The 13,338-nt window shown below is 40.3% G+C and overlaps 1 protein-coding gene across 4 annotated transcripts in view; it reads left to right on the top strand.

Moving 5' to 3' along the window:
* ARHGAP24 (Rho GTPase activating protein 24) overlaps window positions 1–13,338 on the top strand; it is a 193,763-nt gene that overhangs the window by 55,116 nt on the left and 125,309 nt on the right. For all 4 annotated transcript variants that reach the window (XM_085222545.1, XM_085222543.1, XM_085222544.1 and 1 more), the window contains exon 2: window positions 7,583–7,782. In XM_085222545.1, the coding sequence (XP_085078671.1) occupies window positions 7,603–7,782 (180 nt within the window). In that variant the 5' untranslated portion in view covers window positions 7,583–7,602. The remainder of the gene's footprint in view (window positions 1–7,582; window positions 7,783–13,338) is intronic.

The raw sequence follows: 13,338 nt of genomic DNA, 5'->3' as shown, positions 1-13,338 counted from the left end.
TGGTTTATGGAATGATCTGTGGGGCTGATGATGGCGCTTAGTAGTCACCTCACAGAATTCATACTTTCCAAAATGCATTGTATTTTACAAAAACAAATTCTCAATTTATGTGCTTAGGCGAGTAAGGGAGCTGCTTGAATTTGTGGGGCACTGATTTAAACTTCTGGTGGTATCCTGCACTGATAAACACATTGCTTTTGAAGTGCAGGATGGCATTGGTACATATTACAGATAGCATAAAGGTTGCAGGTGTGAAAAAACGTGATCTTCCAAAAAAAATATTTTTGCAATGACAGTTTTGATATTTGTAATAGATGAGAGACAGAAAACCTCATTATTTATTCTGTGAAAGGAATTTGGCTTGGTCCTGTTTTTCTTCAACAGTGACCACCAAAGAGATGGGAAAGATGAGATAGCAGCTCTCAGCGGTACGTACATGGCACTAAAAATCCTAGAGTGCAATTGCTCTGCAGTGAGAGCTAGGATATAGGTTCCTGGTTGCTTTGACTACAGCAATGTGAAATAGCAAGGCCCTCTGGATGTGCTTCATAACCTCCTTCCCCTTGGGCATGCTGATACTCTGCTGTACAGATCAAGACTTAAAAAGAACAGGTTCTCCCTGCTGTAAAGGGAGTTGGTAATAGAAGGTAGATCATGCTACTTTGTGCTTAATGTTGTTTTATGCTGTTGATGAGCTGTTATTCACAGCAGGGGGGACCTTATGTCCCCCGGATAGCTCACCACTCTTAAAGGAGGTGCTGAACAAATTATACTACGTAAAAATGAAGGTCCACTCCTGCAGATTCAGGGCCTGCTGTGTTTGTGTCTGTCTGGGGTTTAATGCAACCACTTTTCTTTTTGCAACCTACTTGACTTTGAGAGTCAAGGCCGTGTGTCCTGAGGCTGGCTTAGGAACCACAGAATCAGTCAGGTTGGAAGAGACCTCAAAGATCATTGTCCAAATGTTAATGAAGATACGGATACTGTGAGCAGGGAGCTTTACTGGAAGGGGCAGTGCCACAGCAGTAGCACTGCAGCATCTTTTTTTTTTTTTTTTTAACTGAAACAGTGTAGAGGGTATGAGAGTTGGTACTGCTTTCTGCAGTATATAAAGGATTTTGGACTCTGTGTTTCTACTGCAAAATTGGTTTTAAAGAAGTGAAATGTTAACTTGGTAAGTATGCATTAATGCTTTCCCGGGCTGAAGGTGGAAATACCAACTAGAAAGTACTGGTGCTTATTTTGTGTTGGCACTCTCCATGGAAAGACATACATATGCTTTTAAAAATGTTGACTGTATTATCTCCAGTTCTGTAGTGTGGAAATTCATCAGTATGGTTAATGTTTTCAAGTGACAGAGGCAATTACCATTTACATAAAACATTTCTGAAAAGTGTTAGAGCTGTAGTGATTCCTGCTCAAAAGTAAATCTATATTAAGTTTAGGTCCTGCTGAGGCTGGCATGCAGGAAGAATATAAACATTAGCTCTGCTGCTGAAGTGAGTAGGAATGGAAGGGGCTGCACTCCTGAGTGTGCCAAGCCTGAGCCTTTGATTCTGACTTTACTGAATTTGTGGTTCTGAGACCATGCTGCAAAAGAGGATGGGTGCTTGCTACCTGCATACAGTCCATGGTGGCTTCTCTGCTGTCAGCATGCTTGCTTGCAGGCATGCTGCACATGATGTACCTCCAGACATGTGCCCCTAGCGCTGTTCTTGGGATGCTGCTGGTGCAGTTGCGAAGGGGACCTGGTGATTACAGGGGAATTTTCTCTACCTAGTTGTAGAGCATGCTTCATGCAAAAGGGGAGTAACATTTACTTGACATTCAGCTTTTTGCTAAGGAGCAAGTAAGTTGAAAGCATTGAGGAAGCAGTCAATTGCAGTGGATCTGGGAGGAGGTTGCTGCTGCTGTTAACAAACTAAACCATGGTGTGTTTTTTTTTTTTTTTTTTCCCCTGCTTGCATACTTAGCAAATGTAATTTGCAACATCTTAATTATCTTGGTCAGTTTTACAAGAAACAAAGGAAGCTCCAAATGCTGTGAGAGTAGAAGGACAGCATGGAAAGTTGTGTTGGATTTCCTAGCAGAGCATGCAGCCACATTGCGGTCTGAGAGCTTGCTGACTTCCATATCCAGATGCTTTTGGCTGTCAGTCTTTGAGAACAAAGAGTAGTGCCAGAGATTTTTTTTATACTTTGAAGGATTATGTACTAGAATCATGTTTGGACCGATCTCTTAATCAATTCCTTTTTGTAAGACGATGCTGTAAATGCTGAAGTATTCACCAGTGGCATCTGTGAATTATGTTGTTTTTAAGCTGTCCTTGTGATCACTCTCTATGTAAAGTATGAAGCTGTAAACAAGATTTGGGGTTTTTCAGTGTCAGATGCTTGGAGGCAGTGTAGCTCATTAGCTGGGAGTGACATCTGGGAGCTGGAAGATCTTTTTGCTCTTCCAGATGCTGCCTTTGACTTGCTCTCTGACCTTTTTGCTGCTCAGCATTTCAGCCTGAGACTTGCCAACTGTTCTGCAGTTCTCTGCCTGTCTTACATCAATTGACCCTTCAGCTACCAGAAGTTCTTCTCTATCTATTCTGTTTTGTCTGCTTTTTCAGATTGTAACAGATATCTTGCAGTATGAATTTCTCTGTAGTGTAAGCACTTATACAGAACAAGCCTGAAGTGGAAGCCCAGGTAGAAACCTGTAACGTGTGACCACTCTGCTTCCTTCATACCTTCGCTTCCTCTGTCACACCGGCAGCATCAGCCTTGTCTTGCAGCTGTATGCTCCAAAGTGAGGAAAAGCCTGACAGTATGCATAATAAGTAACCTGCAGAAATGTGACACAGATGGTGTTATCCTTACAACTTGCTCTGTAAGCTTTCAAAACTCTTCTTAGTGGTGTGCAATTGCTGCTAAATCAGACTATTTCAGGCCATCTGCACTTGGGAAGAGATAGCTAGACCAACTGTACACAAATATGTGACAGTTTTCCAAGTCTTCAATATGACTAAGAAGTGGAGTCCATCTTAACTCAGAAATAGTCAGCTGGATTAGGAGGTGGAAAGAACAGAGTTGCTTATGGTTGTCAGAGGAGTGTAACAGACAGAGGGCTTTTAGCTGTACAGCTTTGTTGTGCCTCCTGCTACTGCAGAAGTGGCGGAAGGATAAATATTGTCTATCTGAAGATTGCTTTAAAACAATAGAAATTAACCTTGGAACAACTGCCCAAAGTACATTATGGTACTAAGCTGTAGTCACTGAGCTGCAGCAATTGCTTTGCTGCATGTAGCAGGAACTGACAGATTTTGGGGACACCTGGAAAGACATAATCAAGTTACCAAAATACACTCTCTAGCAAGGAAACCAATATGACTTTGCTGCTCTGTGGAGAAGAAATACATTTTGGCAAGTAGAGAAATTATGCATTTAGGAGTGATTCAGAGCTCCCTTCAGTGCTAGCTGCAGAAAGGACATAAAATGAGTGGCAAGAGGTTCTGATTCATCAGATCTTCATTTACTAGAATTCTGTATCAAAGGCCATGCTTAATACGTAGGCACTACCTTTACTTTGCATTTCAGCAGCACCGGTAGACATCTGGCACACTCAAGCTTCCTGTCCACCAGCTTTGGATGAGTGCTGTCCTGAATATATTATGGCACGTGTTTCTTGATATTCTGATCCATTACGTGATTCCTTTAATGTGAGTTTATTTGATGTCTCTCAGTGACTAGATTCACAGAATCACAGAATTGTAGGGGTTGGAAGGGACCTCTAGAGATCATCGAGACCAACCCCCCTGCCAAAGCAGGTTCCCTACACCAGGTCGCACAGGTAGGCGTCCAGGCGAGACTTGAATATCTCCAGAGAAGGAGACTCCACAACCTCCCTGGGCAGCCTGTTCCAGTGCTCTGTCACCCTCACCGTAAAGAAGTTCTTACGCACGTTCGTGGAATGGATGCTGCTGGCACCATGGATGTTGACAGAGGCTTGCTGATGTCCAGATCTCATTTATGTGGCTTATACTGTGTGTATCTGAGCCAACACCCACCATAACCACAGAAGCTTATATATGCACACAGAAATTGATGTTTTCAGGTACCATTCCCCTAAGAATCCTAAGAGAATTTGGCAACTGATATTAATTGTAATTTGGTAATATTTGAATGCAATCAAAGAGTCTTTTAAAATTCTCTACTGCCCTTTTATTTGTGCTTTTTATAGTTGTGCTTGGATCTGTGTAAGTAAATTGCATACTTAGAAAAGTTTGTATGCTGAATTCAACCTAGGTACTGAAGTGTTATATTTGACATGAGCTCAACATCTTGGCAAAAGTATTGGCTCCTTCTCTTTGGGACCGATCCCCAAATGCACTGAGAAATGATGTCTTTCCATTGGCTTCATTGGACTGTGGATTAGGTCTTCTCTAATCTGACACAGCTTTCATGATTTTGTCTTGCTGAAGAATTAATTATGTAGGCCTTGGAAGTGAATTATTTCAAGCAAAATATCTTCAACCTATCCCTGATAAGACAAACATAAGAATGAGGAATTCAGAGTGGCCTGATTCTATGATTAGGGCTGCTACAAAAGGCTCTCAGATGTCTCAGGAAGCCCACAGGATAAAAGTATAATGTGCGTTCCAAAGGTGTTTGGAGAGCCACTGGCAAGTGCACAGCCACAGCTTTTGAATTAAGTACAAGGTAGGAATGCTTCAAAATCTGTCCTTGCTGTAACAGAACTTGTGAAACTCTCCTTGCAGTGTAAAAATGGTTGCTAAGCAGTAGTGGAATGTCAATTCTTCTCTTTGAGTATTTTTTAACCTCTTTGGCATGTGTTTTCCTTTCGTGTACACAACTGATGAATAGTGCCTGGCTTGAAGCGCACTGATAGGGAGAAGTAGGACAATCTTTTGCTGTCTGCAGCAGCTGCTCACAAATGTGTCCCACGTTGCCTCAGAGATACAGATGTCTTCAGATGTAGTGCAGGATAACTGCTGACAATGTCTTCACTCAACAGTATTAAAAAGTTTTTATTCAGGCAGACCAAACAAAGAGGAATCAAAAGGAAATTCTGTGCTTGGAGGCAGTGCTCTGTATCTGAAAGAAGCTGAGAACCTTAAACTTAGACACTTTGCTTATGCAGCTCAGGGGAAATAAGCAGAAAGGAACCCAAAATAAGACACTGCTTGGAAAATTATCTATATCTCATTTAAATGTTGAAATATTGAAACCTAGTTGTATATAGCATGCTTGCGACATAAAGACTTTTATGATTTTGGCATACAAATGTGTGCATATTTAGATGGCAGATATTATTCATCAAAAAACCGAGTCTGCTGTTGATGGAAAATCTGAGCCTTTTGCAGGATATCTCTCAATGCCCCTGGTGTGGAGAAGTAACTTCTGTGCAAACTTGTGGTGTTTGCTAGCAGGGGAGCAGAACTGTGTTGGGCCAGTGCTCTGGGGCTTCTCACCTTGATTTGTTTGGGTCCAGATTGACCTTGGCCTGTAAAGATACAGTGTGTGGTTGGATGGCAAGGGTGGAGATGGGTCACTGGAAGGGAAAGCTGGTGCAACTTCGCATGCTGTAAATGTGTTCTCTAGGCCATGAGAAATTTCAGAGAGAATAAGATCGTAGAGCAAACCAGCGTTTCCTGCCAAATGTATCTTGTTACAGTCCTGTGACTATTCAATGTAACTGGATTTGTTGTGTTTTAATGACTTTTCCAACAATTTCCTGGCAAAGGGCTGAGATTCGGTGGGAGCTGCCCAATTCCATGTTTCAAGTATCAAGTGAGCAGTAGCTGAGAAGTGCTTTCCTGCTCTTTGTGCATGGCACCAGCACAGCCTTTCTGCTTGGAGCATGGAGAAAGTTGGTACTGATACTGATCTTTGAGCCAGTGCAGTGAGAAGGGCTGAGGCTGGAATGTTCCTTGTATTTTTAATTTGCTCTCTCAATGTTCAGGCAAGCCTGAGAATGTTGCTCACAGCCAGCCACGAGTGAATGGATTGTGTAGGATTTCTTTGACTCTGGTCATTACCTAAGCTGGAGGCTGGCCAAGTATATAGAATTTATTCTGGCAGAAAGTGCAAGTTGCATTTCCTGCTCAGAAGATGAGCATGAGGAATATACTCGTTTAGTGCTTGAAAATGTATGACTTTCTACCTCATCTTATGAGAGTGAGAGGGCTTTGGAGTACATTGGTATAATTCCACACTTTGTCATATGTTATTTACATACTGTTTGCACCTTGTTGTTCTCTGTGTTGGTGCCAGCACCCTGATATTACTGCAATTTATTTTTATGATCTTGGTGTTGAAGCAGCTGTAAAAACAACTAGTGAAAGTGAGCCAGCTGCTGGAATTTCTGATTCAGTCTGGTTGGTAGTAGGCAGATTCTGAAAGGAAAGATATGGAAAACAACAAATAAACTTAGTCTCATGTCTAAATATAATAATGTGTAACAAAAATGTGTTGGGTGGCTGGAACTAGCTACTGAAGAGAATCATTTCACTGATAAAAGAAATAATATGGTCGTTTGTACGGAAAGTGTTGAAGTATAGAATATCACATTAGTTTAATGGAAATCTTACTCCCACGTGTGAGAACTTAATGCTTGTAGAAAGTTGTCTATCCTGCACCTTGTTTGTTTTAGTATTATAGAAATACTTTGGTATATTTTATCAACAAGGAGATATAGGTCAATTAACACTTTGCTTGTCTAGCTAAAATACAAATACTTAGCTCATGTACTGATGTTAGTACTAGTGCAATGTGTTTGTGGAATGAAACAGAAAAACCTTTCACCCAAGTGGTAAGTTAATTGTAACTTTGGTGGTCACATTCCTGTTTGTGGTCTGGGGGACCTAGTTTCCTTAACGCTGCACTAAGACAAGTAATTACTTAAGATTTTCTTTTGGTTCTGCCTAGAGGCTGGCCTAAGTGGCAGCAATAGGTCAAGCTGGCTTGGGTTTTCTGCAGGGATGCAGCAAGGAGCACCATGTAGTCCAAGATAATCATTTTGGTAGTGCTAGGATAATGATTGGGCTTGGTGATCTTAGAGGTCTTTTTCCATTCTAACTGATTCTATGTGATAAATTCCAGTTAGGGGATTGGTTATGTGATGAGATATCTAATTATTTACTGTCCACCATACCAGGAGACTAACTTCATTACTTTATTAAAAAAAAAAAAAGCTGGATTATCTGATAGAGATATGTCAGATAATGCTGAATAAGGTGTGGGTAGTAGATCCTACCTTCTTTAGTATGAAGATGTACTGTCAATTCATTGCTTCTTACTGCCCATAATCCAGCAGTACTAATTTTGAGAAGAAAGCTGATTTCTTCTTCAGTGCCAATGAAGATATCTTGCATTAGCTGAAAAAATCTTTTGCCTCTTTCCTGTTTTTTGTAACAACTAATTTCATTATTATTACAGTCTCTTGTAGCTGAGTAGTACTCTCCCAGCTGGTGGATGCCAGTCAGGGCCTGATCGTTTTCTAGTTTTGTAGAAAATGAACAGGTTACTGCTTGACTTGTGATCTGACTTTTTTTCCCTTTTCCTCTTCTGGGCAGGAGAATTGCTCAGACCCAGTATGGACGAACACAATGGCTCTGTGGAGATGCCCCCAGCAAGCCAAGGGCGGCATGGCACAATCAAGTGTGGATGGCTGCGAAAGCAAGGAGGCTTCGTCAAGACCTGGCACACACGCTGGTTTGTTCTCAAAGGGGACCAGCTTTATTATTTCAAAGATGAAGATGAAATCAAGCCACTGGTAAGTGACAGTCCTAAGGTTAACATAAGTGGAGTTGTCACGTTTTAAGAAACCTCTCTGTCTTGGACTCCATACAACTTGAGGTTTTGTTTACTGTGAATGCAGAGTCAGGCCTTGGCAGTTACATGGTTCCCCATATGATCTCTAAAGTTTTTTTCCCAGTCAGGTTTTCTCATTATAGCATTTTTAAAGGGAAATAGTCCAAATGAAGCTTGAGTGGCAAAAATCAGTATGATATACTTACCTGAGGCATATGGATAAGCTGCCTTTTTAAAGGTACTGGGTATTTTTTTGCTATTTAAAATATTGGAGTATTTCTACTTTGTGTCTTTACAGATAGGAAATCCCATAAGACTGTAGCCTAGATACCTTGCCATCTGTAGTGTAGATTAGACTTGTTTGCTACCTAGTTCTGTTGTGGTAATTTACTGCTCCTTAATGTTCATCTACTTTCTTACTGATTTAGCTTTCTGACAGGCATGCTTTAGGACTGTCTATCTCTAGAGTGCCATAAGAACAGAGTAAATAACTTTTGCCTCTTAGCCCAGGGCAAGTCTGAGCCCCTCTGATAATAAATTGAGAAATCTTGTACTAGCACCTTCAGCAGTGTGGTAGTTGTTGATCATCCCCATCTGTGACTTTAGAAAATACTCTGTGAATTATGTCTGTGTAGATGTTTGAATATATATCGCACTCATATCTTTGTCTATTACATTTTTGATGGTTTATGCTTATGTGGATTTTAACAGTGACTTGAGAGATGTAGAACTCGTTAATCCAGCTTCCTATATGGTAAAAGCCACAGCAGTTTTATTAAGCTTACGGCGTGTATTATGGTGCACGTGTTAAGAAAATATTCAGACTTGAGGTAATTGTTCCCAAAGAAAGTACTTGTTTATGCTGCTTTCAAAGCAGCATTTTCACATGACAGCCTTGGTAACTGTTTCCTCTTAAAACAATGCCAGACAGCATAGGTTAACTAAATAATCTGGTGTTTTTACATGTTATACATCAGTATGAACGTTTTATGGAGTAATTAATTTATTGGAAGTGAATGTATCTCTTATAGTTCTGATAATCAAGAGTTGGAAAAGCAGCCATCAAAACAAAAGTGTTTGAGCCAGCCTGGATTTTGGGAAGTACAGCTCTTCTTCCTAGCACTTGACATCTGGCAGCATGTTTGCGTATGAGGACGTCGTTGCTTTTTGAGAGATGACACAATGCTGTACTGCATGGAGCATTTTACAGCACTACAGAGCACAATTTTTTTCATCTTTCTGCCATTACTTCAGAAGATGTTATCACTTTGCTGCATCCCTTTTGCCAGATGAAGGTGGATATTTTGATTTTCTGATTTTGATGATAAGCTTGGTAGTGGTTGATATCGTTAGGTAAGAGTTTGCTTGAGTTTACAATGTAAGTGTGAAGTAGTTTATGAAGATGCTCAGAGATAAAAAGGTTTGTTTCTGGTAGGCTTGGAAAATGAATGGGCCAACTCAAATAGCGTTTAGTGTCTCAAATTATACAAGTATTGGTTGCTGAAATACATCCCAAGCTTAATACCATGTATAGAAGCTCTTTTCCCCTCCAAGTATATAGAAAGATCTGCTGCCTTCAATTCAGTAAGAAAATGACCTATCTTCTGTGACCTTCTAGGAGTCCTGGTGTGCTTTCAGTGGAGATGTAAAGAGAAGACATCAAGTGATAGGATCAATTTCCAGTGTATGAAGATATCGTTAGGAGGTAGAGAGCAGCATTATATCACTTTTATACTAGCAGCATACTATTGGATTTGTGTTCAGGACAAGTAATAATTTATTTGTTACCAGATATGATTATTTAGACAATGATGTTAAAAAAAAAAAAAAGGAAGAGTTCATGAGGTGTATGGGTTTTTTATTTTCACCCAAACTGAATTGAAATTAGTATTTTGCTTTTTGGCTGGTTGTGCTAGTAAACAGACACAGAGCTATGGTTCCTCATTTTGAGAAATAATCTGTGCATTTATAGAGGGTAGGAGAACTTGAGCAGGAGTAGACAGAGTGAGCCAGTGAGTTTATCTTCCTAGCCCTAATGTGAATTTAGGAAATGCATATTACAGCTTATGGTTCTCAAGAATCTACTGAATTCGCACCAGTCTGCTCTGTGTTTGGGACTTGGGTTTTGTCCAGTCTGTACTAAAAATTACACAGTGACGTTTGTATGTTTGGAAGTGATGGAGATGTGAATGGAACTGAATTTGAGGAAAAATGAGATATCAAATTTTAATCTAAGAGTGACTGTATGACAGGAGTCAACAGAAGAAATACCATCTGTTTATATCTAAACTATCAGTAAATTCTCTTGACTTTCTGTAACATGCTGTTAGTATTACAAGCAGCTACAACATTTACTGAAGAATGTGTGTACATTGACTAGCACTTTGGTATCAGTCTGTTATAGGCTTCAATTTAACTATCTGTGTGTGAGGTAAGCTCTCTGCCAATCTGTATCAGCTGCCTACAGGCACACAGTGCTTGTGCAAGAAAACAGAGGGAAAATACACAGCTATTATAGTCAATCATCAAACACAATAATCTCACCCTTTAAATATTTTAATGATAAGAACAGCAGTTGCCTTTTGCTCTGATATCCATGAAATATCTTGGAGGATCTGACTAAGATGGCAGAACATTTACAGAACATGCAGGTGTGGATAGTAATAGATATAGTTGCAGGAGACAAAGAAGTGAGCAAGCCCACAACATATGAAGACATCATATTTCTGGATTTTACCTTGTCGATTTTTACCTGCTGCCTCTGGTAGTCACCTTATTCCTGACTACCTGTTATGTTTTAGAAAGCCAATATTAAGCTAGATCTAAAGGTCAGCTATCCAGCTTGACGTGGGTGGCTGGAAAAAAAAAAAATCAGTGTTTAGTATCCTTCACAGTACAGCTGTTGTTTATGTGCAGCTAGTGAAAACGTACATCTCGCTTTCCCCTCTGCCCATGGTTAACTTCTGTGGTTTGAGAGTAGCAGCAGCGAGCTTCCAGATGTTACCTTCTTGTTGTAGCTCTCAGTCTTACCTGAAGTGAGTTTCTGGAAGCAAACCTGTATGGATGGAGCATCACTGATAAGTGTCTAAATGAATAAGAATAGGCAAGTTTGCCTGGTCTAGACTGCATTTGTGGCTTAGGCACCTGTTTAGTTGCCAGTCCACAGCAGTGGCCTGCATGTTTATGGACTTGAATTTGAGGTGTGAAGAGATCTTAAAGACCTGCAAAATGACTTCCAGGAAAAGCTTGATGTATGCCTGAAAATTGATGTTAATCTTATTCAGCTTATATACCATCTTGAACTTCTTGGCTTGTAGTTTTTGTCCTCTAAGTAAAAAGAGGTGGAATCACTATCCCTGGAGGTGTTCAAGAGCCATGGAGATGTGGCACTGAGGGACATGGTTAGTGGGCATGGTGGGATGGGTTGGAGTTGAAATTGGTGATCTTAGCAGTCTTTTCTAACCTTAATGATTCTGTGATTTTTGTGAGTCACTCTTTAATTGAAACTGAATAACTGTCTGCTGGAATCTTAAGTACAGGTAACCACCATCTATAAGGGAAAGATTCTCTCTGATGTACAAACAGAATACTTTAAAGTACTGCTTTCCAGCAAAGTACGTGCTTTTCATCTAATCCAATTTGTGTGGAGGGAAGAAAAATTGGCAGCGTATTCCATTTAATGGCATTAATAGGAAGCGGCCAACAAATTTCAGTTGCATTTTTTTTAAAGCTTCCAGTGAATGTATTAAGTAGAAATTAATATGATAATTACAGGAATCTAAAATGAGTCTGCCCATAAGGGAAACCTGTGAGTACTTGATATGATGAAAGATTGAACATCATGCTTTTTTACAAGTAAAAAGGAATAGATAACGTTTCTAAGCATATGGGAAAACTTAATTGTATGTGCATTTGCAAGAATTATACATTGCATTGCAAGAAATGACTATGTGCTTGTTATCTAGAGGATTTCCAGTAAGGAAAAGGAGAGTTTTATTTATCATGATCCTTGTCAATGGAAATGCACAGGAACCAGCTTTTGTGTGAATATGAAGAGCAGCACAGCAGGCAGAACAATTCTCCATAGAAACTGCTTGAAGCGTAGCTGCAGCTCCTCTGGTTGTGACTGAGGAGGATGATGTGGAGCAACACCTCTGCATGCTTGGTTGGCTTTGTGTGCCTTGCTCAAAGACCTCCTGCCATCTCTTAAGGAGAAACTAAACACACGGATGGAATGCGAGGAGAGCCAGTTGAATCCTACATGAGGCTTTTAAAAAAGCCAGGTGACCTGATGTTCTGTAAGAGTACGGTCAGCTGCCAACATGCCTGTAACATGCTCTGAGGCAGTCCTGACCAAAGGCTGCTAGCTGGCTTTGCTGTATTTTGCTAAAATATGAAGTAAAGAACAGGCAAAGGGCTCCACTTTCAGATGTCTGAGTAGGTCGTCTTTTAACTGGTTCTGCCCCTACTCCAGTGTGCTCTGCTTGTGAGCAACTTGCTTCTGGGTATGTCTGTGCTGCAGGTTGCAGCAGAGCAGCTGCTAGTTTTGGGCTCTGTGCAGCCCCTACCTGGTTGTTCTTTCTATGCCACTGCCATTCTGTTGTCAGGAACACGAACTCTCCCATATTTCCTTTTCCTTCACTGCTTTCAACTTTGCAGAAAGATGCTGTTCATTTCAGTTTTGTATGCGTCATGCAAACTTGAAACAGATTTTTGGGTTAGCCGTGTGTTCCTGATGACTTTTCCTTTGAAACACTTAGCTGAAGGAAGAGAAGCCTCTATGTAACACATCTTTCTATTTAGGGCAAGTGCATTTTTTTCCTTTCTCGTCATTCTTGGTTTCCATTCAGTGGTCATATGATCTCTCAAGTTTTAGATCAAGAAATTAACTTCTTTAACACTATGACTGAACTGAAACTAGACTGAGTTTCAACTAAATGAGAAGAGTTGCATTCTATGCGGTCTGAGTGGCAGAATCTCCTGTATTCCTGTGCTTGTTTTCTGCTTGGGAAAATCAGATCTGACCTGACGTGGTAGCTGGTAAAACTATCTAAACAGTTGCCCCTTTCACACTGCAATTGGACATATTGGCTATTTAATGTTGAAAGTTAAGTGAGAGCTCCAAAACTGCTTGGGGTCTTTTTCTTTTAATGTGTTTTCTGGGAATGGCTTCACAGGTTTATTACTACAGCAGGCTCTTGGAACTTTGGCAGTGAAACTTTTGGAATGCAGAGGTGGCTACTGAAGGATAAGTCTTAGCAGAGAGTAGAGAGTTATGCTATTTCTAGTACCTGTCTGCCTTGAAGTTTATTGGTCTCTTATTGTTGCAGATTTCAGCAATTTATTTGGCCACATGCTTCTTTTCACCACAGTGACTTGAATCAGTGCAATTAAAGGTGTAATGTATTCTTGTCAGTAGATACTCATGGGAATTTTGTACAAAAGAATTTAGTGTGGTAAGATTGTGTATTTTGAAACCAGGGCATTTCTGATGCTATGACTGTTATTTGGGAAAGGT

The sequence above is a fragment of the Meleagris gallopavo genome, chromosome 4, assembly GCF_905368555.1.
Source record: "Meleagris gallopavo chromosome 4, MGAL_WU_HG_1.1, whole genome shotgun sequence".
NCBI classification, from domain to species: Eukaryota; Metazoa; Chordata; class Aves; order Galliformes; family Phasianidae; genus Meleagris; species Meleagris gallopavo.
This window is presented reverse-complemented; position numbering and strand designations above follow the sequence as displayed.